Genomic DNA, 27,752 nt, shown 5'->3' with positions numbered 1-27,752 from the left:
AATTATTTCTCAGTTAATAGGGAATTATTTCTCAGTTAATAAGGAATTATTTATCAGTTAATAAGGAATTACCTATCAGTTAATAGGGAATTACCTATCAGTTAATAGGGAATTATTTCTCAGTTAATAAGGAATTATTTATCAGTTGATAAGAAATTAATTATCAGTTAATAAGGAATTATTTCTCAGTTAATAAGGAGTTATTTATCAGTTAATAAGGAATTATTTCTCAGTTAATAAAGAATTATTTATCAGTTAAAAAGAATTATTTATCAGTTAATAAGGAATTATTTATCAGTTAATAGGGAATTATTTATCAGTTGATAAGAAATTAATTATCAGTTAATAAGGAATTATTTCTCAGTTAATAAGGAATTACTTATCAGTTAATAGGGAATTATTTCTCAGTTAATAAGAAATTAATTATCAGTTAATAAGGAATTATTTCTCAGTTAATAACGAATTATTTATCAGTTGATAAGAAATTAATTATCAGTTAATAAGGAATTATTTCTCAGTTAATAAGGAGTTATTTCTCAGTTGATAAGAAATTAATTATCAGTTAATAAGGAATTATTTCTCAGTTAATAAGGAGTTATTTCTCAGTTAATAAGGAATTATTTATCAGTTGATAAAAATTAATTATCAGTTAATAAGGAATTATTTATCAGTTAATAAGGAGTTATTTATCAGTTAATAAGGAATTATTTCTCAGTTAATAAAGAATTATTTATCAGTTAAAAAGAATTATTTATCAGTTAATAAGGAATTATTTATCAGTTAATAGGGAATTATTTCTCAGTTAATAAGGAATTATTTATCAGTTGATAAGAAATTAATTATCAGTTAATAAGGAATTATTTCTCAGTTAATAAGGAATTACTTATCAGTTAATAGGGAATTATTTCTCAGTTAATAAGAAATTAATTATCAGTTAATAAGGAATTATTTCTCAGTTAATAAGGAGTTATTTATCAGTTAATAAGGAATTATTTCTCAGTTAATAAGGAATTACCTATCAGTTAATAGGGAATTATTTCTCAGTTAATAAGGAATTACTTATCAGTTAATAGGGAATTATTTCTCAGTTAATAAGGAATTATTTATCAGTTGATAAGAAATTAATTATCAGTTAATAAGGAATTATTTATCAGTTAATAAAGAATTATTTATCAGTTAAAAATAATTATTTATCAGTTAATAAGGAATTATTTATCAGTTAATAAGGATTTATTTATCAGTTAATAAGGAATTACTTATCAGTTAATAGGGAATTATTTCTCAATTAATAAAGAATTATTTATCAGTTAAAAATAATTATTTATCAGTTAATAAGGAATTATTTATCAGTTAATAGGGAATTATTTCTCAGTTAATAAGGAATTATTTATCAGTTGATAAGAAATTAATTATCAGTTAATAGGGAATTATTTCTCAGTTAATAAAGAATTATTTATCAGTTGATAAGAAATTACTTATCAGTTAATAGGGAATTATTTCTCAGTTAATAAAGAATTATTTATCAGTTAAAAATAATTATTTATCAGTTAATAAGGAATTATTTATCAGTTAATAGGGAATTATTTCTCAGTTAATAAGGAATTATTTATCAGTTGATAAGAAATTATTTATCAGTTAATAAGGAATTATTTCTCAGTTAATAAGAAATTAATTATCAGTTAATAGGGAATTATTTCTCAGTTAATAAAGAATTATTTATCAGTTAAAAAGAATTATTTATCAGTTAATAAGGAATAATTTCTCAGTTAATAAGGAATTATTTATCAGTTGATAAGAAATTAATTATCAGTTAATAAGGAATTATTTCTCAGTTAATAAGGAGTTATTTATCAGTTAATAAGGAATTATTTCTCAGTTAATAAGGAATTACTTATCAGTTAATAGGGAATTATTTCTCAGTTAATAAGGAATTATTTATCAGTTGATAAGAAATTAATTATCAGTTAATAAGGAATTATTTATCAGTTGATAAGAAATTAATTATCAGTTAATAAGGAATTATTTCTCAGTTAATAAGGAGTTATTTATCAGTTAATAAGGAATTATTTCTCAGTTAATGAGGAATTATTTATCAGTTAATAAAGAATTATTTATCAGTTAAAAAGAATTATTTATCAGTTAATAAGGAATTATTTATCAGTCAATAGGGAATTATTTCTCAGTTAATAAGGAATTATTTATCAGTTGATAAGAAATTAATTATCAGTTAATAAGGAATTATTTATCAGTTAATAAGGAATTACTTATCAGTTAATAGGGAATTATTTCTCAGTTAATAAAGAGTTATTTATCAGTTAAAAAGAATTATTTATCAATTAAAAAGAATTATTTATCAGTTAATAAGGAATTATTTCTCAGTTAATAAGGAATTACTTATCAGTTAATAGGGAATTATTTCTCAGTTAATAAGGAATTATTTCTCAGTTAATAAGGAATTATTTATCAGTTGATAAGAAATTAATTATCAGTTAATAAGGAATTATTTCTCAGTTAATAAGGAGTTATTTATCAGTTAATAAGGAATTATTTATCAGTTAATAAAGAATTATTTATCAGTTAAAAATAATTATTTATCAGTTAATAAGGAATTATTTATCAGTTAATAAGGAATTATTTATCAGTTGATAAGAAATTAATTATCAGTTAATAAGGATTTATTTATCAGTTAATAAGGAATTACTTATCAGTTAATAGGGAATTATTTCTCAATTAATAAAGAATTATTTATCAGTTAAAAATAATTATTTATCAGTTAAAAATAATTATTTATCAGTTAATAAGAAATTATTTATCAGTTAATAGGGAATTATTTCTCAGTTAATAAGGAATTATTTATCAGTTGATAAGAAATTAATTATCAGTTAATAGGGAATTATTTCTCAGTTAATAAAGAATTATTTATCAGTTAAAAATAATTATTTATCAGTTAATAAGGAATAATTTCTCAGTTAATAAGGAATAATTTATCAGTTGATAAGAAATTACTTATCAGTTAATAGGGAATTATTTCTCAGTTAATAAAGAATTATTTATCAGTTAAAAATAATTATTTATCAGTTAATAAGGAATTATTTATCAGTTAATAGGGAATTATTTCTCAGTTAATAAGGAATTATTTATCAGTTGATAAGAAATTAATTATCAGTTAATAAGGAATTATTTCTCAGTTAATAAGGAGTTATTTATCAGTTAATAAGGAATTATTTCTCAGTTAATAAAGAATTATTTATCAGTTAAAAAGAATTATTTATCAGTTAATAAGGAATTATTTATCAGTTAATAGGGAATTATTTCTCAGTTAATAAGGAATTATTTATCAGTTGATAAGAAATTAATTATCAGTTAATAAGGAATTATTTCTCAGTTAATAAGGAATTACTTATCAGTTAATAGGGAATTATTTCTCAGTTAATAAGAAATTAATTATCAGTTAATAAGGAATTATTTCTCAGTTAATAAGGAGTTATTTATCAGTTAATAAGGAATTATTTCTCAGTTAATAAGGAATTACCTATCAGTTAATAGGGAATTATTTCTCAGTTAATAAGGAATTACTTATCAGTTAATAGGGAATTATTTCTCAGTTAATAAGGAATTATTTATCAGTTGATAAGAAATTAATTATCAGTTAATAAGGAATTATTTATCAGTTAATAAAGAATTATTTATCAGTTAAAAATAATTATTTATCAGTTAATAAGGAATTATTTATCAGTTAATAAGGATTTATTTATCAGTTAATAAGGAATTACTTATCAGTTAATAGGGAATTATTTCTCAATTAATAAAGAATTATTTATCAGTTAAAAATAATTATTTATCAGTTAATAAGGAATTATTTATCAGTTAATAGGGAATTATTTCTCAGTTAATAAGGAATTATTTATCAGTTGATAAGAAATTAATTATCAGTTAATAGGGAATTATTTCTCAGTTAATAAAGAATTATTTATCAGTTGATAAGAAATTACTTATCAGTTAATAGGGAATTATTTCTCAGTTAATAAAGAATTATTTATCAGTTAAAAATAATTATTTATCAGTTAATAAGGAATTATTTATCAGTTAATAGGGAATTATTTCTCAGTTAATAAGGAATTATTTATCAGTTGATAAGAAATTATTTATCAGTTAATAAGGAATTATTTCTCAGTTAATAAGAAATTAATTATCAGTTAATAGGGAATTATTTCTCAGTTAATAAAGAATTATTTATCAGTTAAAAAGAATTATTTATCAGTTAATAAGGAATAATTTCTCAGTTAATAAGGAATTATTTATCAGTTGATAAGAAATTAATTATCAGTTAATAAGGAATTATTTCTCAGTTAATAAGGAGTTATTTATCAGTTAATAAGGAATTATTTCTCAGTTAATAAGGAATTACTTATCAGTTAATAGGGAATTATTTCTCAGTTAATAAGGAATTATTTATCAGTTGATAAGAAATTAATTATCAGTTAATAAGGAATTATTTATCAGTTGATAAGAAATTAATTATCAGTTAATAAGGAATTATTTCTCAGTTAATAAGGAGTTATTTATCAGTTAATAAGGAATTATTTCTCAGTTAATGAGGAATTATTTATCAGTTAATAAAGAATTATTTATCAGTTAAAAAGAATTATTTATCAGTTAATAAGGAATTATTTATCAGTCAATAGGGAATTATTTCTCAGTTAATAAGGAATTATTTATCAGTTGATAAGAAATTAATTATCAGTTAATAAGGAATTATTTATCAGTTAATAAGGAATTACTTATCAGTTAATAGGGAATTATTTCTCAGTTAATAAAGAGTTATTTATCAGTTAAAAAGAATTATTTATCAATTAAAAAGAATTATTTATCAGTTAATAAGGAATTATTTCTCAGTTAATAAGGAATTACTTATCAGTTAATAGGGAATTATTTCTCAGTTAATAAGGAATTATTTCTCAGTTAATAAGGAATTATTTATCAGTTGATAAGAAATTAATTATCAGTTAATAAGGAATTATTTCTCAGTTAATAAGGAGTTATTTATCAGTTAATAAGGAATTATTTATCAGTTAATAAAGAATTATTTATCAGTTAAAAATAATTATTTATCAGTTAATAAGGAATTATTTATCAGTTAATAAGGAATTATTTATCAGTTGATAAGAAATTAATTATCAGTTAATAAGGATTTATTTATCAGTTAATAAGGAATTACTTATCAGTTAATAGGGAATTATTTCTCAATTAATAAAGAATTATTTATCAGTTAAAAATAATTATTTATCAGTTAAAAATAATTATTTATCAGTTAATAAGAAATTATTTATCAGTTAATAGGGAATTATTTCTCAGTTAATAAGGAATTATTTATCAGTTGATAAGAAATTAATTATCAGTTAATAGGGAATTATTTCTCAGTTAATAAAGAATTATTTATCAGTTAAAAATAATTATTTATCAGTTAATAAGGAATAATTTCTCAGTTAATAAGGAATAATTTATCAGTTGATAAGAAATTACTTATCAGTTAATAGGGAATTATTTCTCAGTTAATAAAGAATTATTTATCAGTTAAAAATAATTATTTATCAGTTAATAAGGAATTATTTATCAGTTAATAGGGAATTATTTCTCAGTTAATAAGGAATTATTTATCAGTTGATAAGAAATTAATTATCAGTTAATAAGGAATTATTTCTCAGTTAATAAGGAGTTATTTATCAGTTAATAAGGAATTATTTCTCAGTTAATAAGGAATTACTTATCAGTTAATAGGGAATTATTTCTCAGTTAATAAGGAATTATTTATCAGTTGATAAGAAATTAATTATCAGTTAATAAGGAATTATTTATCAGTTGATAAGAAATTAATTATCAGTTAATAAGGAATTATTTCTCAGTTAATAAGGAGTTATTTATCAGTTAATAAGGAATTATTTCTCAGTTAATAAGGAATTATTTATCAGTCAATAGGGAATTATTTCTCAGTAAATAAGGAATTATTTATCAGTTGATAAGAAATTAATTATCAGTTAATAAGGAATTATTTATCAGTTAATAAGGAATTACTTATCAGTTAATAGGGAATTATTTCTCAGTTAATAAAGAGTTATTTATCAGTTAAAAAGAATTATTTATCAATTAAAAAGAATTATTTATCAGTTAATAAGGAATTATTTCTCAGTTAATAAGGAATTACTTATCAGTTAATAGGGAATTATTTCTCAGTTAATAAGGAATTATTTCTCAGTTAATAAGGAATTACTTATCAGCTAATAGGGAATTATTTCTCAGTTAATAAGGAATTATTTATCAGTTGATAAGAAATTAATTATCAGTTAATAAGGAATTATTTCTCAGTTAATAAGGAGTTATTTATCAGTTAATAAGGAATTATTTCTCAGTTAATGAGGAATTATTTATCAGTTAATAAAGAATTATTTATCAGTTAAAAAGAATTATTTATTAGTCAATAAGGAATTATTTATCAGTTAATAGGGAATTATTTATCAGTTAATAAGGAATTACTTATCAGTTAAAAAGAATTATTTATCAGATAAAAATAATTATTTATCAGTTAATAAGGAATTATTTATCAGTTAAAAAGAATTATTTATCAGATAAATAGAATTATTTATCAGTTAATAAGGAATTATTTCTCAGTTAATAAGGAATTATTTATCAGTTGATAAGAAATTAATTATCAGTTAATAAGGAATTATTTATCAGTTAATAAGGAATTACTTATCAGTTAATAGGGAATTATTTCTCAGTTAATAAAGAGTTATTTATCAGTTAAAAAGAATTATTTATCAATTAAAAAGAATTATTTATCAGTTAATAAGGAATTATTTCTCAGTTAATAAGGAATTACTTATCAGTTAATAGGGAATTATTTCTCAGTTAATAAGGAATTATTTCTCAGTTAATAAGGAATTATTTATCAGTTGATAAGAAATTAATTATCAGTTAATAAGGAATTATTTCTCAGTTAATAAGGAGTTATTTATCAGTTAATAAGGAATTATTTATCAGTTAATAAAGAATTATTTATCAGTTAAAAATAATTATTTATCAGTTAATAAGGAATTATTTATCAGTTAATAAGGAATTATTTATCAGTTGATAAGAAATTAATTATCAGTTAATAAGGATTTATTTATCAGTTAATAAGGAATTACTTATCAGTTAATAGGGAATTATTTCTCAATTAATAAAGAATTATTTATCAGTTAAAAATAATTATTTATCAGTTAAAAATAATTATTTATCAGTTAAAAATAATTATTTATCAGTTAATAAGAAATTATTTATCAGTTAATAGGGAATTATTTCTCAGTTAATAAGGAATTATTTATCAGTTGATAAGAAATTAATTATCAGTTAATAGGGAATTATTTCTCAGTTAATAAAGAATTATTTATCAGTTAAAAATAATTATTTATCAGTTAATAAGGAATAATTTCTCAGTTAATAAGGAATAATTTATCAGTTGATAAGAAATTACTTATCAGTTAATAGGGAATTATTTCTCAGTTAATAAAGAATTATTTATCAGTTAAAAATAATTATTTATCAGTTAATAAGGAATTATTTATCAGTTAATAGGGAATTATTTCTCAGTTAATAAGGAATTATTTATCAGTTGATAAGAAATTAATTATCAGTTAATAAGGAATTATTTCTCAGTTAATAAGGAGTTATTTATCAGTTAATAAGGAATTATTTCTCAGTTAATAAGGAATTACTTATCAGTTAATAGGGAATTATTTCTCAGTTAATAAAGAGTTATTTATCAGTTAAAAAGAATTATTTATCAATTAAAAAGAATTATTTATCAGTTAATAAGGAATTATTTCTCAGTTAATAAGGAATTACTTATCAGTTAATAGGGAATTATTTCTCAGTTAATAAGGAATTATTTCTCAGTTAATAAGGAATTACTTATCAGCTAATAGGGAATTATTTCTCAGTTAATAAGGAATTATTTATCAGTTGATAAGAAATTAATTATCAGTTAATAAGGAATTATTTCTCAGTTAATAAGGAGTTATTTATCAGTTAATAAGGAATTATTTCTCAGTTAATGAGGAATTATTTATCAGTTAATAAAGAATTATTTATCAGTTAAAAAGAATTATTTATTAGTCAATAAGGAATTATTTATCAGTTAATAGGGAATTATTTATCAGTTAATAAGGAATTACTTATCAGTTAAAAAGAATTATTTATCAGATAAAAATAATTATTTATCAGTTAATAAGGAATTATTTATCAGTTAAAAAGAATTATTTATCAGATAAATAGAATTATTTATCAGTTAATAAGGAATTATTTCTCAGTTAATAAGGAATTATTTCTCAGTTAATAAAGAATTATTTATCAGTTAAAAAGAATTATTTATCAGTTAATAAGGAATTATTTATCAGTTAAAAAGAATTATTTATCAGTTAATAAGGAATTATTTATCAGTTAATAGGGAATTATTTATCAGTTAATAAGGAATTATCAGTTAACAAGGAGTAATTTATCAGATAATAAGGAATTATTTATCAGTTAATAATGAGTTAATAAAAATCAGCTAATTAAGAGTTGTGTCAGTTAATGAAAAATTAAAAATCAATTAATAAAGAATTAAGAGTCAGTTAATGAAGAAATAAGTATGAATTGATTATGAATTAATTAATTATAAGTTACTTTCTTATTTATTCACAATCCATTAGTAAAAAAATAATTTAATTTAAAATTACTTATTTTTTAATGAAAAATTATTAATAAATTAATTTAAATTACTTATTTTTGAATGAAAAATTAATAAATTAAATGAAAATTAATTTTAAATTAATGCAAAATTATTTTTTAATTATTGCAAAATTAATTTTCAATTAATGCAAAATTAATTTTCAATTAATGCAAAATTAATTTTTAATTATTGCAAAATTAATTTTCAATTATTGCAAAATTAATTTTCAATTAATGCAAAATTAATTTTCAATTAATGCAAAATTAATTTTCAATTAATGCAAAATTCATTTTCAATTAATGCAAAATTAATTTTCAATTAATGCAAAATTAATTTTCAATTAATGCAAAATTAATTTTCAATTAATGCAAAATTAATTTTCAATTAATGCAAAATTCATTTTCAATTAATGCAAAATTAATTTTCAATTAATGCAAAATTCATTTTCAATTAATGCAAAATTCAGTTTCAATTAATGCAAAATTCATTTTCAATTAATGCAAAATTCATTTTCAATAAATTACCTGTCGACTTCAGCAAGCCTTCGTAGTAATTTTTCATTTTCTTTACAAACTAATTCGTGATCTCGGATCAGTAGTTCACGCATTTGATGTAAATTAGCGTTTTCTTCCCTGTTAAAATTATTAAAAATAATTAAAAAAATTTTAAATTAAAAATTATTAATTATATCGTACCTAAGAGATGTATTTTCTTGCATATAGTTTTTAACAACTCCACTTATGTCCTTGTCGTCTTCCGAACCTGGTAAAATAAAATAATTATTTATTTATTGATTGGTAAAAACATGCTAATTTACTAGAGTTGTTAATTTTCCGGAAAAATATAATTCGGAAAACGGAAAAAGAAATAATTTGAACATACATTACTTTTGAAGGGTTTATATTCTAGACTAGTCTAGAGGTTTAGTTTTACTTTTGGATTTGAAAAAATGAGGCTAAAATGCCGCGAAATTTAAATTGGAGAAAAATAGCAGGCTAATCATCGAATAAAAACCTTTTTTTTTCCTATTTATGGAAAAAAGGAGTTCGTAATTTTCTGGAATATTTTCCGACTTACAACTCTAGAATTTACTGTAGTTGGAAAAATAACTTACTTTCGGGGGAACTACCGCCATCAGAACCCAATTTCTTTAATTTATGCGCCGCGCTTCCGCCAAGTGTAACCTATTTATTAATTATATTCGATAAAATTAAATTAAGCTTACAATTTTATTAAAAATTATTTCATGATTATATTTATAATTATTATAGAATATAATTATATATACATATATAAATATATGAATATATAAATATATGAATATATAAATATATGAATATATAAATATATGAATATATAAATATATGAATATATAAATATATGAATATATAAATATATGAATATATAAATATATGAATATATAAATATATGAATATATAAATATATGAATATATAAATATATGAATATATAAATATATGAATATATAAATATATGAATATATAAATATATGAATATATAAATATATGAATATATAAATATATGAATATATAAATATATGAATATATAAATATATGAATATATAAATATATGAATATATAAATATATGAATATATAAATATATGAATATATAAATATATGAATATATAAATATATGAATATATAAATATATGAATATATAAATATATGAATATATAAATATATGAATATATAAATATATGAATATATAAATATATGAATATATAAATATATGAATATATAAATATTTGAATATATAAATATATGAATATATAAATATATGAATATATAAATATATGAATATATAAATATATGAATATATAAATATATGAATATATAAATATATGAATATATAAATATATGAATATATAAATATATGAATATATAAATATATGAATATATAAATATATGAATATATAAATATATGAATATATAAATATATGAATATATAAATATATGAATATATAAATATATGAATATATAAATATATGAATATATAAATATATGAATATATAAATATATGAATATATAAATATATGAATATATAAATATATGAATATATAAATATATGAATATATAAATATATGAATGTATAAATATATGAATATATAAATATATGAATATATAAATATATGAATATATAAATATATGAATATATAAATATATGAATATATAAATATATGAATATATAAATATATGAATATATAAATATATGAATATATAAATATATGAATATATAAATATATGAATATATAAATATATGAATATATAAATATATGAATATATAAATATATGAATATATAAATATATGAATATATAAATATATGAATATATAAATATATGAATATATATATATGAATATATAAATATATGAATATATAAATATATGAATATATAAATATATGAATATATAAATATATGAATATATAAATATATGAATATATAAATATTTGAATATATAAATATATGAATATATAAATATATGAATATATAAATATATGAATATATAAATATATGAATATATAAATATATGAATATATAAATATATGAATATATAAATATATGAATATATAAATATATGAATATATAAATATATGAATATATAAATATATGAATATATAAATATATGAATATATAAATATATGAATATATAAATATATGAATATATAAATATATGAATATATAAATATATGAATATATAAATATATGAATATATAAATATATGAATATATAAATATATGAATATATAAATATTTGAATATATAAATATATGAATATATAAATATATGAATATATAAATATATGAATATATAAATATATGAATATATAAATATATGAATATATAAATATATGAATATATAAATATATGAATATATAAATATATGAATATATAAATATATGAATATATAAATATATGAATATATAAATATATGAATATATAAATATATGAATATATAAATATATGAATATATAAATATATGAATATATAAATATATGAATATATAAATATATGAATATATAAATATATGAATATATAAATATATGAATATATAAATATATGAATATATAAATATATGAATATATAAATATATGAATATATAAATATATGAATATATAAATATATGAATATATAAATATATGAATATATAAATATATGAATATATAAATATATGAATATATAAATATATGAATATATAAATATATGAATATATAAATATATGAATATATAAATATATGAATATATAAATATATGAATATATAAATATATGAATATATAAATATATGAATATATAAATATATGAATATATAAATATATGAATATATAAATATATGAATATATATATATGAATATATAAATATATGAATATATAAATATATGAATATATAAATATATGAATATATAAATATATGAATATATAAATATATGAATATATAAATATTTGAATATATAAATATATGAATATATAAATATATGAATATATAAATATATGAATATATAAATATATGAATATATAAATATATGAATATATAAATATATGAATATATAAATATATGAATATATAAATATATGAATATATAAATATATGAATATATAAATATATGAATATATAAATATATGAATATATAAATATATGAATATATAAATATATGAATATATAAATATATGAATATATAAATATATGAATATATAAATATATGAATATATAAATATATGAATATATAAATATATGAATATATAAATATATGAATATATAAATATATGAATATATAAATATATGAATATATAAATATATGAATATATAAATATATGAATATATAAATATATGAATATATAAATATATGAATATATAAATATATGAATATATAAATATATGAATATATAAACTGATTCAAAACGTTTTCTACCGCTTACGTGTGAACGTAGCTTAAGTCAGTTTAAGCTAGTCGCAACAAACACAAGGAGAACGCAGCTAGCCTTTAAACACGCTAACGCAGTGTTGTGTACAAATTTCATTGGACGAGCCTTTACACTGAAAGTTTTACGGGCGGGAGGGGGAAGACAATTTCGGAATTTTCCCCTTCCGACGCCAGCAGGCGCTAAAGCGTCTAACCAATGAAAACTGTACGCAAGAAATTGAACGACTTTTGACGGTTTGCGTTATCCTTGTGTTCAGGAAACAACTCGTCCAAGTCAGTTCGCTTAGAATCGCTTTCATAACGACCAGGCGGGGAAGTAAAATTGCTCGTATTTTCAAAAATAATACGAATAAAATTCTAAATAATGTCAAATAATATTACTGTATGTATAGTAAACATGATTAACTAATTGTTTTGGGATACATTTTAGTATTTTAAAAATTCTGGTCATAATTGGAAATTGCGTTAAGCCTTGGCTATAAGCGAACCGGGGTGAAACGATTTCGCGCGTGTGAACCAAGAATTATCGTTGGCGGTCAAAACTGGCATTCAAACCGACCTAAAATGGGTTTTAAGCTCTAGTGTGACCGTTGATATAGTCACATTCTAAGTATAAATAAATATATCCTTAATTTATAATTATTTTAGATAATTATGATTATAATCAATAGGTACTGAGTATTTATAAACCGTACCTGTTGTCTCAGAAATCCGTTTTCCATCCTTAGTAGACGAACTTCACGTTTCAGACTCAGAATAAGAAGTTCTCTGGGATCCTAATTGAATAACGAACATGCAATCAAATTGTTAAATCAATATTTGAAGAACTTTTTCTCAGATCATAAATAGTTACGACACAGTTTCTCGGTAGATCTAATTACCTCGAAAATTTCATTTAAATCGGTTCACTTTTATATTAGACGAATAAAATAATGGACCCAAATCCTTTAAAGCAACGCCGCTCGTTGCGCCATGGTGTCCGATATTGGAAAGATTTCCACTCAAAAAATTTAAAACGCGCGCAATATAAGCCAAAGACGTTAAGTCGTAATATCTATAGCTCATTGAAGCATTGTTTCTTCTGGGAATATAATTTATCAATTATAAATAATTAAAATAAAATAACAATTATCAATTGATATTATTAATTATAAATAATTAAAATAAAATAATTATCAATTGATATTATTAATTATAAATAATTAAAATAAAATAATTATCAATTGATATTATTAATTATAAATAATTAAAATAAAATAATTATCAATTGATATTATTAATTATAAATAATTAAAATAAAATAATTATCAATTGATATTATTAATTATAAATAATTAAAATAAAATAATTATCAATTGATATTATTAATTATAAATAATTAAAATAAAATAATTATCAATTGATATTATTAATTATAAATAATTAAAATAAAAAATTATCAATTGATATTATTAATTATAAATAATTAAAATAAAATAATTATCAATTGATATTATTAATTATAAATAATTAAAATAAAAAATTATCAATTGATATTATTAATTATAAATAATTAAAATAAAATAATTATCAATTGTTATTATTAATTATAAATAATTAAAATAAAATAATTATCAATTGATATTATTAATTATAAATAATTAAAATAAAATAATTATCAATTGATATTATTAATTATAAATAATTAAAATAAAATAATTATCAATTGATATTATTAATTATAAATAATTAAAATAAAATAATTATCAATTGATATTATTAAAAACATAAAATGACTGATTATAACATAAAAAAGAACCAACATGCTGGAGGTAACGCGTTAATTGTGACCAAAATATTGTATTTAAAATTCTTATCCCATTTATTTACTACTAATATTATTTTAAAATAAATATTGAAATTTAAAAATACATCACGGGCTTCGTGTTTGGGGAAAATGTTTCGCGAAAGAGGAGAGCTTGGGGGCCATTTGAAGAATGTGTTTTTTGATAACGATGCGGGTGCAGTAGTTTATTCGTCCAAGCTTTTACTATGCCTACCACGATGACAATCACGACAGGCAATTGAGTCGTTGCTAAGGACAGTTTCTTTTCAATAATGATGACAACACTTACCATCCTAACAACTGGTTTGGTCTTGATTTTCTTCGCTCTGGAGGCGTACCTCAGCGTGTTTAGGGTCTCGGACGCGTTGTACTTGCTCGGGGACACGCAAGCAATCTAAGATTTCAACACATAAATCAGATTAATTTAGAAAGTGATAACTCAATATCATAAGCCTATAATTAAGCTCCATAAGTGTGTCAGTCAGTCGGAAATTATCTGAGGTCCTTTTAAAGGTTCCATCAGCCCCGTAAGGGGGTAAACTTGCGCCCCCCCAGCCAGTACGGATTTTGATTTCGATTAACGCCACTAGAGGGCGCACGTCGCGCTAAACGAATGTACGATGACCGCGTAGTCTTCCTCGCTACTCCCTAAAATGCATAGGTGGCATAGTTGGCATAGTTCCGGCTTAGGTCGATTTCCTACCGTAAACGTTGCTACTATAGCAAGTAAACCGAGGAGCGGAATCACTATTTATAAGGCATTGTTGTTTTGTATCAGGTATAGCTCTTTTTGTCGAGATTCGTAGAGATAGACTACATTCCACGCCCGACTTTACCTGGTGCGTAAGGCTTGGTGCTGTCCTCTAGGTTGCGATATAGATGGCCCATAGCATTTTTTAGTATTGGGTTGGGGGGCGCCGTGTGCCCCCGGCGCTCGGGCGAAGTGAGTGCGCGTCGCCGTCAGGCGACATTACTCGGCGAAGACTTCGATTTTAGGGAGCTATGCCAGAGAGCTGCAAAAAGAGCTATGCCTAATACAAAACAACAATGCCTTACAAATAGTGATTCCGCTCCTTGGTTTACTTGCTATAGTAGCAATGTTTACGGTAGGAAATCGACCTATGCTGGAACTATGCCAACTATGCCACCTATGCATTTTAGGGAGTATCGTATTCCTCCGCGAGTTCATCAGTCTGTTTTAAAATTTTCGGTTTTAACAATGTCAAGCAATGGAATTAATGGTAATAATAAAATACATGATAAACGAAAAGAAAATCAACCACTAACAAGGAGACTACCCGAGGTGTAACACACCGATTTTGTTCAAACTCGGGGGTTAAGTAGGCCTTAATGAATCATGAAAATTCCCAAAAGGAAAACTTTCAACGGGCATTAGTTTTGCCATGGCAACTAAAAATGTTTTTGAGAACACAAAATGGAAAATTCCTTACCGAAAAAAAAATTTTAAATTGCAAAAACAAGAAAAAATTTCTCAAAATTGACGAATTGATCAATTTTTTCTGGTTTTTTGTATTTTAAAATTTTTTTAGAATCGTAACCCGGCCACCAGTTTAAGGCATTATAAGTCGCTTGATGACTTGGGCCTAAGGTGGGGCCTTGGGTATTAGCATAGCTGATTATTGTAACCTCCAACGCGTTTCTTGAAGGAAGACTATAACAATTACCTCCGCAACAAACCACTTAGCAGCGAGGGGTCGGACATTCAGAAAAATCCCGTACGCCCAGCGTAAAAACCCACAGAAAAATCCAAAATCCGCGAAACATCCGGCCAAGATTTTGTATTTTTTAAGAAATCCACAAAATACTTGGAGAAATCCACAAATCCACAAAATCCATAGAATAAATCACAAATCCACAAAATCCAAGAGAAAATTCCACAAATCCATATAAAAATCCACAAATCCACAGAAAAATCGAAAATCCACGAAAAATTCCTCAAATAATTTTGGATTTTTTAAAAATCCAGGATTTTTTACAAATCCACAAAATACACGGGAAAATCCAAAAAATCCCCAAAATCCAAGAGAAAAATACAAAAATCCACAAAATCCAAGAGAAAAATACAAATTCGAGGATTTTTAAAAATAAAGATGGATTTTCCAAATTCCACAAATCCAGTAGAAAATCCACAAATCCCCAAGATCCAAGAGCTAAATCCGAAAATCCACAAAATCCAAGAGAAAAATCCACAAATCCACAAAATCCCCAAATCCAGCAAAAAAATTCAAATACCGTTGGATTTTTCAAAAATCCACAAATCCACTGGATTTGCAAATCCCGTACGTTTTTTAATGAATGTCCGACCCCTCGCTTAGCAGCGTCGAAAATGGCAAAAGCCGTCGGAGGAATAATTTATGAGATAATAGAAATGCTATATTCCCTTTAAAAGGAGCATAAGTTTACACATTTATAGTTAAGCTAGGGGTGATATTTACGTTCAAATGACACTAGCAGACGATTTTTACCTTCAGTAAACATTTAAAATGCGTAAAATAGGAAACTGACACACTTATGTGATAATTATAAACTTAGATTAATAATTTAAACGTGAACTGACCATCAAAGCCATGCCACTGCCGCTAAGACTATCAGCCAGTAACTTGGTCAAGGTACTGTCCCGGAAGGGTATGTGACCATTACGTTTCTTGGCGTCGGACAAGCAAGATATGCAGTTGCCCAAGACCAAAAGGGACTTGTTGATATTATTGGCTTGAATCAAGACCTCGCCTTTGCTGTTCGTCTTCTTGGTCTTCTCGGAACCGGCCAAGTCTACCAGGGACAATTTCCCCTGACGCCGGATAAAATTTCCGGGTTCGTCCACGTCCTTGACCTCGGAGTTCAGGGTCAAAACCAAAATGGTGTGACTTCTACTCGAATGTTCGTTCATGGTATGGCTTCTGACGCTTCGATTTTTCCTACCTGGATGACACAAAAAAAATCGCAATTTGGTAAGACCGTCAAGGTCAAGCCAAAGGTGAAGATGACGCGTATACCTTCGTCAAGAACCCCTTCCAGGTCGCCCATGTCTTCGCACTCGACGACGAAAAGGTTCTCGGCGTAGAACCCTTTGTCTTTGGACCACCTGACGGGCAGGGCTTTGGGAGAAGGGTTCAACAGGTCCAGAACGTGTTCGTTGTAAACCTCGAGGTAGGAAGCTTGAACCACGTAGTCCACGCTGCTTTTGCGACGCTGGATTTGGTCGTAGACGTAAGCGAAGGCCAAGGTGATGATGCCGGGTGATTTGCGGGCGCTCATATTGCCTTCGTTCTAATTAATTAGATGTAATAATAATTAATAATAACCAATAATTAATATCAATTTATAATGAATACTATAAGGAAGATTTTTATTCGGACTATGCGGAAGATGGCGCTACACAACATTAGGGGATTTTTCCCTTTTTATTTAAAAACGGCGCGCGACGCACGCTCGGTGGCACATTCAAATTAGCACGTTACACCGAGCGTGCGTCAAGATAGCAAGTGCTATACTTAATACGTAATAAGTGTCATACTTATTCGTTAATTTGTTACTTATGGTATTGTGGACGTGTTGGAAATGTAAAGGACGGAAAAGGTAATAAGTGTCATACTTATTCGTTAATTTGTTACTTATGATATTGTGGACGTGTTGGAAATGTAAAGGACGGAAAAGGTAATAAGTGTCATACTTATTCGTTAATTTGTTACTTATGGTATTGTGGACGTGTTGGAAATGTAAAGGACGGAAAAGGTAATAAGTGTCATACTTATTCGTTAATTTGTTACTTATGGTATTGTGGACGTGTTGGAAATGTAAAGGACGGAAAAGGTAATAAGTGTCATACTTATTCGTTATTTTGTTACTTATGGTATTGTGGACGTGTTGGAAATGTAAGGACGGAATAGGTAATAAGTGTCATACTTATTCGTTAATTTGTTACTTAGGGTATTGTGGACGTGTTGGAAATGTAAAGGACGGAAAAGGTAATAAGTGTCATACTTATTCGTTAATTTGTTACTTATGGTATTGTGGACGTGTTGGAAATGTAAAGGACGGAAAAGGTAATAAGTGTCATACTTACTCGTTATTTTGTTACTTATGGTATTGTGGACGTGTTGGAAATGTAAAGGACGGAAAAGGTAATAAGTGTCATACTTATTCGTTAATTTGTTACTTAGGGTATTGTGGACGTGTTGGAAATGTAAAGGACGGAAAAGGTAATAAGTGTCATACTTACTCGTTATTTTGTTACTTATGGTATTGTGGACGTGTTGGAAATGTAAAGGACGGAAAAGGTAATAAGTGTCATACTTATTCGTTAATTTGTTACTTATGGTATTGTGGACGTGTTGGAAATGTAAAGGACGGAAAAGGTAATAAGTGTCATACTTACTCGTTATTTTGTTACTTATGGTATTGTGGACGTGTTGGAAATGTAAAGGACGGAAAAGGTAATAAGTGTCATACTTATTCGTTAATTTGTTACTTAGGGTATTGTGGACGTGTTGGAAATGTAAAGGACGGAAAAGGTAATAAGTGTCATACTTACTCGTTTATTTGTTACTTATGGTATTGTGGACGTGTTGGAAATGTAAAGGACGGAAAAGGTAATAAGTGTCATACTTATTCGTTAATTTGTTACTTATGGTATTGTGGACGTGTTGGAAATGTAAAGGACGGAAAAGGTAATAAGTGTCATACTTATTCGTTAATTTGTTACTTTTGGTATTGTGGACGTGTTGGAAATGTAAAGGACGGAAAAGGTAATAAGTGTCATACTTACTCGTTTATTTGTTACTTATGGTATTGTGGACGTGTTGGAAATGTAAAGGACGGAAAAGGTAATAAGTGTCATACTTACTCGTTTATTTGTTACTTATGGTATTGTGGACGTGTTGGAAATGTAAAGGACGGAAAAGGTAATAAGTGTCATACTTATTCGTTAATTTGTTACTTTTGGTATTGTGGACGTGTTGGAAATGTAAAGGACGGAAAAGGTAATAAGTGTCATACTTACTCGTTTATTTGTTACTTATGGTATTGTGGACGTGTTGGAAATGTAAAGGACGGAAAAGGTAATAAGTGTCATACTTACTCGTTTATTTGTTACTTATGGTATTGTGGACGTGTTGGAAATGTAAAGGACGGAAAAGGTAATAAGTGTCATACTTATTCGTTAATTTGTTACTTATGGTATTGTGGACGTGTTGGAAATGTAAAGGACGGAAAAGGTAATAAGTGTCATACTTATTCGTTAATTTGTTACTTTTGGTATTGTGGACGTGTTGGAAATGTAAAGGACGGAAAAGGTAATAAGTGTCATACTTATTCGTTAATTTGTTACTTATGGTATTGTGGACGTGTTGGAAATGTAAAGGACGGAAAAGGTAATAAGTGTCATACTTATTCGTTAATTTGTTACTTTTGGTATTGTGGACGTGTTGGAAATGTAAAGGACGGAAAAGGTAATAAGTGTCATACTTACTCGTTTATTTGTTACTTATGGTATTGTGGACGTGTTGGAAATGTAAAGGACGGAAAAGGTAATAAGTGTCATACTTATTCGTTAATTTGTTACTTATGGTATTATGAACTTGGACGAGAATGTAAAACATGGACAAAATAGCAAGTCATACTAATATTCTATTATGTTACTTATAGTGTTATTAATGAAATAATTCTACAGGCAGTAGAATGTCCATGAACTAACCTGTGGTCCGCTCAAGGTATGAGTCTTGCCGGAGCCCGTCTGACCGTAAGCCATTACGGTACAGGCGAACCTGAAAAATAAAGCAGTTCGTTTAGCCAGCAAATAAAAGAGTATTGATGTTGCGAAATCAATGTTTGCCGTACGAATAATTGGACGTAGAAACCGCGCTTTAAATCCGCGAGACTTTGCTTTTATTTATCGAACGATAAAACAGTGTCATAAGTCGATAATTACGTTCCATAAGTGTGCCAGTTTGTCAAAATAATTACTACCCTAAAATATGATATAATCTAATGAGCAAAATACTTCATATAAGTTAAGTACCTGTTGGTATACGATAGATTTCGTTTTCGGCAGTGCTTCGATTGGTTGAGGTTTCCAAACTGTGACCAGAAATCCATACCTTTACTTGGAATGCTTATCGCGGCAGATTTTCGTCTCGATGTGGCTGACGTTTTTTTTAACGTCACAATGTTAACTTGACAAACAACAACGTGAGAGGGGAGCGTGCGCAGAGGGAATTTTTTCTTTCGTAGGCGGGGCCAAAGCCGTCAGAGAGTGATCTTACCATACGCGATACGCCAGGATAAGCATTCCTAGTAGAGGTATGGATTCCTGCGGTGACTAAATAACTGCCGTATGTTCGCAACGGGGAATATGGCCCGGGTTCAGTGACGCTCAACGGAGGGGAAATTGTTAATTAACCGTTTGCAATCGTGAGGCTTTTTTACGATGGTTGTAAATTTTATAAAATATCTATTTTTGGCCTTCCAGCGCCTGTAGAAGTGTTCCACCCGCAGCACTCTGGTGTACTAGGAGAAGTACCGAGGCTGGACCTCGGCTGAGGCATCCAATTCTCCCATTGGTCTATTTTTGGCCTACCAGCGCCTGTAGAAGTATTCCAACCGCAGCACTCGGGTGTACTAGGAGAAGTACCGAGGCTGGACCTCGGCTGAGGCATCCAATTCTCCCATTGGTCTATTTTTGGCCTACCAGCGCCTGTAGAAGTGTTCCACCCGCAGCACTCTGTTGTACTAGGAGAAGTATCGAGGCTGGACCACGGCTGAGGCTTCCACCCTTATAGGTTTAAATATGACAATGTATATCTACATTATGTTTATCAACAGAGATTGTAATCGATTCGGTATTTTTTTTAAATAGTTAGTGGCGACACTTAACGGGATTTTTGGGCGTAACACGGCAAAGCTTTAAAAACCAAATATCAGTCAATCAAACAGGAGAAAATTAATCGCAGCTCCAAACATTATGGAACATGAAATGTTGATATTAGTAGGTGGTGTTTTTTTCGCTTGTCGAGGACAAAAAGTGTAAACTTTTTACCCTAAATCGTTTTATTCGTCTGTTCTCGGGTCAAGATTTACCCTGTCCCGAATTTTGTTCGCTTGTTCCAGAGCTCTAAGGTTACACTTTTTACTCCTCCTCGAAAGGAGGTGTAGAGGGAGTAATCTAGCTTTGTCGTCTGCTTAAACGAAAACATGACGGGTTTAGACCTCTTCACATGAGCAAAGATAATTTAAACTCAGTTTAAATTATCTTTGACATGAGGCAAGCTTTTTGTAAATAAATAAAATAACCTTTAATCTTTAACTACTCCCTGCTCAAGACCAGCGGCGGCGATCGGAAAATATTTCTGTGGGGGCACAGGCCATAATTTTTTCATCCAAAAATTCATATACTTAAAACTTAAGCACGAAAATGTACAGCTCTAAATTTTTATTACTATACATATTTTTTTAAAGCGTTTTTTTTAATATCTCATCCGTCAATGAATACATTGATAATATCGTAATTAATTTCACGGTTATATCATCTTAACGCTACTCGCATCTGCAATCTCAAAATAACTTCTGTAAAAGACTGAATTCGGACCCAAATAATGGCAGTAAGATAATAAATATTTCCCTGGTTGCTATTTTTCCTCAATTTTATTTCTGTGGGGGCTCAGCCCTCGTTGGTTTTTCCCTGTGGGGGCTCGAGCCCCAGAGCCCCCACGGGATCGCCGTCACTGCTCAAGACAGAATTGAAGTAAAATGACGTCATATGGCTACCCTTTTTAACCTGATCAAAAAACCGAGAACAGGCGAAAAAAAATCACCTATTGATAAATTCTTTATTTATAAAATATGCAGGAAAGAATTTGAATAACTACTTTATCAAAGATACTTTGAGATCAACCTTGAAAGTTAAAAACTTTAAATGCCTCGTGCTGGTTAGACCTAATGACTTTGTCCGAAGTCAACTAAATATGTGGCTCTCACGATGAACAGAAACACAGAACTTGGCTTGTGTTATTATAAAGATCAGTGTACGGGAAATTTTTTCCATTAACTTCTGGTATTTAAGTTCGAAAAATCCGGCCACTATAGGTTTTCTCGTATGTCGATCCTGTTGCCTAAGCAACGGCCAGGTTTCAAGAACTTTTAACTTTGAAAAGTTGGGCGGGGGGGGGGGGGGGGGTGGCGTTGCAAAGTGAAAACTGTTGCATTGTAACAAATTTTGGTAAGTAATTCCGAGAATTTAAGAAAAACAAATATGAAGACACATATTTTATTAGTTTAAATAGTTTTAATATAAATATTGTTCCTTGGTCCCAATCAAGTATTCTATACAGGGTGTTTCAAAAGGTTATGCAAAAATTTTAAAGAGTTGTAGTGGGTGAGTTGAGAAGTATGCCTGTTTTTCCCCATTTTCCTACGATGAGTGAAAAGAGCGCCAGAGAGCTTCAAAGTGTGGTCTACTAGCCCCTGGAAGTAGGCTGCAACAAGCGCCTAACCAAGCAGCAGGGACTTTAAATACCGTTTAAGTTTAGGTTACTTCGATTTGTTTACGAAGTCCTTTTTTACCTATCACACGAACCCAAACCTTAATGTTCGCGTTTCCCTGCTGCTTGGTTTGGCACTTGTTGCAGCCTACTTCCAGGGGCTAGTAGGCCACACTTTGAAGCTCTTCAAAATAAAAGGTTAAGCCTAACTTTTGTAAAACCCCATCTGTCGTGAATCAGCAACACTTGGAATATAACGAAGCTGACTATGATCATTCTATTATTAGGACGGGTAAATTAATTGAGTTATCTATGTCCTTATTTGTAAACAAACAAAATTAGGAGCCGAGGGTTAAATATAGCAACGCTATAGAGTGCTTTCGTCTGATGCTATTTTGAAAACTTGTAACGTCACAGCTCTATTGTTAATAGCGGCTGCCATGACAGTTACCGTTTTTTATCAATAGGCAAATTACATTGGTGACGTGGTGAGTTTCGAATTGTAAGCACTCTATAGAGTAATTTCACTTTCGTAGCTTTGGCTATGGCCGCCATTTTGTGCGGGTTTTTTTCTCTATGCGCAAAAGCATGGATGACGTCGCGTCACGTGAGACTGAAATCACTGAATTAGAAAATCCATTTTAAAGATTAAAGTTACGATTGTAAGGCGGACTATTTCCTATTTTCCAAACTTCTAAACACGTTCTCGAAAAGTGACGGTAATAGTTAGTGTAGGAAGCTGTTGGCTCGCGTGGCGTGAAGGGCTTGCCACTATAAGTCGCAAGAAGACTGGGCCCGTTAATATCATTTTTTTTGTAAACCTTAAAAATAATTAAATTATGATTCTGATTTTACCCTCCTACGCAGCTTAATAATAATAATAATCAGCTAGGCTAATACCCTTGGCACCACCTTAGGCCCAAGTCATCAAGCGACTTTTGAAGCCATTAATTCAGGTGGCCGGGTTACAATGCGTAGGAGGGTGGTGGCAAGCCTTTCATGTCACGCGTACGAGCCAACAGCTCCCTACACTAACTATTACCGTTAACCTCATCAAGTTTTTATGGAAGGGGAAACCGAAGAACTCGGGGGAAAACCCCTTAAACCAGTGGGGAACTTGCAAACTCAACGCAGAAGGAGTTGTTCCGAGTTTTCACCCAGTGCCACAAGCTGGGATCGAACCCGGCTCCTCTTGCTGCGAGGCGAAAGTGCTAACCACTCCGCCACCCCACTGAATTAAAGGCATTAAAAGTCGCTTGATGACTTAGGGCTAAGGTGGTGCCAAGATTATTAGCCTAGCAGATTATTATTATTATTTACATCGACTCCCTTTGGCTCCGAATGCGCGCAAAATTATCAGCAGAAAACAAGATATTTGCCTCTCGTCCTTGTAATAGAATGTCGCACTTATGGGCCAATATATTTATGAACTTATGATAGCGAGCGAAAGCCTTGTTTGGCGGGTACAACGCGAAAGCCAATAATGAGGAATAAATATATATATATACATTGTTTGCCAGCTTTTGTTTAAGGGAATTTACAGTGTGGGAAATTCGACAGCAATAGGTTTTTTTCTAATAGAAAAGATTTCATAATTCGCAGCTGCTGTCAGGACTATATGGATTTATCTGGTTAGGAGAGGCAAACGTTTCAATCACGTTGGAGGAATTGATTTTGATGTCGTTATACGCTCGGGTACTGGTACTTGAGCCAGCTCTCGTTAACGAAGAATCGACCCTTTAAACAAATGAACTATGGAAATCGAAAACTTAGTCTTCAATCCATGGAAGTGGTTAGAGAAAGTTAGTTTCAATGCAGGCGCCGATAAGTTTCAGCTGGAAATCATACAGGCAGTGTCAGTTTAAGGGAACCAATCAGATAGATAAGTTTAAGCTGAAAGTCATACAGGAAGTGTCAGTTTAAGAGAACCAATCAGATAGATAAGTTTAAGCTGAAAGTCATACAGGAAGTGTCAGTTTAAGAGAACCAATCAGATAGATAAGTTTAAGCTGAAAGTCATACAGGAAGTGTCAGTTTAAGAGAACCAATCAGATAGATAAGTTTAAGCTGAAAGTCATACAGGAAGTGTCAGTTTAAGAGAACCAATCAGATAGATAAGTTTAAGCTGGATATCATACAGGCAGTGTCAGTTTAAGGGAACCAATCAGATAGATAAGTTTAAGCTGAAAGTCATACAGGAAGTGTCAGTTTAAGAGAACCAATCAGATAGATAAGTTTAAGCTGAAAGTCATACAGGAAGTGTCAGTTTAAGAGAACCAATCAGATAGATAAGTTTAAGCTGAAAGTCATACAGGAAGTGTCAGTTTAAGAGAACCAATCAGATAGATAAGTTTAAGCTGAAAGTCATACAGGAAGTGTCAGTTTAAGAGAACCAATCAGATAGATAAGTTTAAGCTGAAAGTCATACAGGAAGTGTCAGTTTAAGAGAACCAATCAGATAGATAAGTTTAAGCTGAAAGTCATACAGGAAGTGTCAGTTTAAGAGAACCAATCAGATAGATAAGTTTAAGCTGAAAGTCATACAGGAAGTGTCAGTTTAAGAGAACCAATCAGATAGATAAGTTTAAGCTGAAAGTCATACAGGAAGTGTCAGTTTAAGAGAACCAATCAGATAGATAAGTTTAAGCTGAAAGTCATACAGGAAGTGTCAGTTTAAGAGAACCAATCAGATAGATAAGTTTAAGCTGGATATCATACAGGCAGTGTCAGTTTAAGGGAACCAATCAGATAGATAAGTTTAAGCTGGTTTCATGTACATGTACTAACATATAAGCGTGACACTTTCAACGTATGACCAAAAGTAACGAATAAGTGTGACACTATTTTGCGGAAAACTTCGTATGGCCAAAAGTAACAAACAAGTATAACATCCATAAAGTGGTTTAGAGTGCACTTTGTTATAGGTAGTTTTTTCGTATATTATTATGTTGTTTTAAGTTAGTGTACTGGTTGATTAAACTATTACTCGTAGTTATTTATTTACAGGGTTAATAAGAACATGTTGTAATGAAGTTGTTTTTGTAGTTGTATGTACAGTGTGTTTGGAAATTTACTGAAGATTCAATTTCATTGTTGGAGCGTAGCTCCTTCACTAGCGACTCAAATGGCGTTTAGGTCTGTAACGCTGTTTCTCAGAAACTACCCCAAATATTGAAAAGAAACTTAACACAAATAACGATATAAATAACCTCCGTGTCCTAACGAAGTGGAAAACGAAAAGGGGTTGTGAAAGGTCCGAATATATAGGACACGCACCGTTTTTTTTATGTATATTTTTATTCGATTGGCAAGGTAGACGAAATTCGTTCGGAAATGTAATTGCCCAAGTTCCAGAATTAAAATTTACAGAAAATATTTCGTAATATACTGCAATTTGGTTTGACGTTTTCAGCATAGAAATAAATTCTAAAATCGTCTGTTACTAGTTCTCGGCCTTTCGGCTGAGAATAGAATTTAATATCTTTTGCGCTATGTAAAGGCTTTATTTATTTTACGCACATCACTTTCATGGTAGATATTTTAAGCTTAATAAGATGGTTGTAGTTGAGGTTGGAACTAAATTCAAATAATCTAGTTTTAGGCCGGGTTTTCCTTTTCGGTGGGCAGTGGGTTAGGTTAGGTTATACTTTTATTAATTTAGCATAATGAACCGCCGCCAGGAGACATGAGTTAAAATTTTGAAAGCGATAACTTAATGTACTCTTTGTATTGGATAACGATAAAGCATTCCAAGTCGAACAATAAAGCGTTCTACCGCGAACGACAAAGTGTTCCGCGGCGAACGAGAAAATGATCCACGTCGAACGACAAAGCGTCCCAGCGCGAACGACAAAACTTTCTAATTTGAACAAAGAAGGTTTGTTCAATATAGAACATCTAAGTTCAATATTGAACCATAAACCATCGTTCTTTATCGAACGAATATTTTTTGTTCATTTTAGAACAAAATGGCGTTCTGTTACAGGGACAACCTTCTGAACGGCGATTTGTTCAAATTAGAACATTTTTTTTAACAGTGTACAGGCAGTGTCAGTTTAAGGGAACCAATCAGATAGATAAGTTTAAGCTGGAAATCATACAGGCAGTGTCAGTTTAAGGGAAGCAATCAGATAGATAAGTTTAAGCTGGAAATCATACAGGCAGTGTCAGTTTAAGGGAACCAATCAGATAGACAAGTTTAAGCTGGAAATCATACAGGCAGTGTCAGTTTAAGGGAACCAATCAGATGGACAAGTTTAAGCTGGAAATCATACAGGCAGTGTCAGTTTAAGGGAACCAATCAGATAGATAAGTTTAAGCTGAAAGTCATACAGGCAGTGTCAGTTTAAGGGAACCAATCAGATAGTATAATTAGATTCTAAATGTATATATTAAAGAGTAAGTTGCAAATTATTCGTTACCGCCCCAAGACAGTTGGAGATGATTTTATATAAAGATATATTCAGTCCACTAACCGCCACTAAAATGGGTAGAATTTGACCCAACCTTTTTTAGCGTGTAGGAAGAGATTTCAAGAAGTACTCGAACAGAAAGAAATGGAAAAATGTATATTCGCTGAACGTACTGGTAGTTGGGACACTCGTGTAGAAATCTTATAGATATGCTTCCGCTTTTCAACGCGGCTGGTCAATTGCCTCACGCCAAGTCCGGCCACTTGTACTTTCAGATGATCGCTGATCAGAAAGAATTCAATAATTTCACTAACAATGGATTTTTCAGAGAATTTGTGTT

The 27,752-nt window shown here is 27.8% G+C and overlaps 1 protein-coding gene across 2 annotated transcripts in view; it reads right to left on the bottom strand.

Moving 5' to 3' along the window:
- Positions 1-27,752, bottom strand: part of Klp54D (Kinesin-like protein at 54D) — an 81,662-nt gene that overhangs the window by 7,890 nt on the left and 46,020 nt on the right. For both annotated transcript variants that reach the window (XM_090165069.1, XM_090165070.1), the window contains 8 exons: positions 20,219-20,288; positions 17,520-17,793; positions 17,084-17,445; positions 14,795-14,899; positions 13,376-13,456; positions 9,861-9,930; positions 9,442-9,508; positions 9,271-9,378 (listed from right to left, as the gene is read on the bottom strand). In XM_090165069.1, coding sequence (XP_090021195.1) covers positions 9,271-9,378; positions 9,442-9,508; positions 9,861-9,930; positions 13,376-13,456; positions 14,795-14,899; positions 17,084-17,445; positions 17,520-17,793; positions 20,219-20,288 — 1,137 coding nt within the window. The remainder of the gene's footprint in view (positions 1-9,270; positions 9,379-9,441; positions 9,509-9,860; positions 9,931-13,375; positions 13,457-14,794; positions 14,900-17,083; positions 17,446-17,519; positions 17,794-20,218; positions 20,289-27,752) is intronic.

The sequence above is a fragment of the Leiobunum rupestre genome, chromosome 2, assembly GCF_980474605.1.
Source record: "Leiobunum rupestre chromosome 2, qqLeiRupe1.1.hap1, whole genome shotgun sequence".
Taxonomy (NCBI): domain Eukaryota; kingdom Metazoa; phylum Arthropoda; class Arachnida; order Opiliones; family Sclerosomatidae; genus Leiobunum; species Leiobunum rupestre.
The sequence above is the reverse complement of the archived record's forward strand: the minus strand, read 5'-3'. Positions and strand labels throughout refer to the sequence as shown.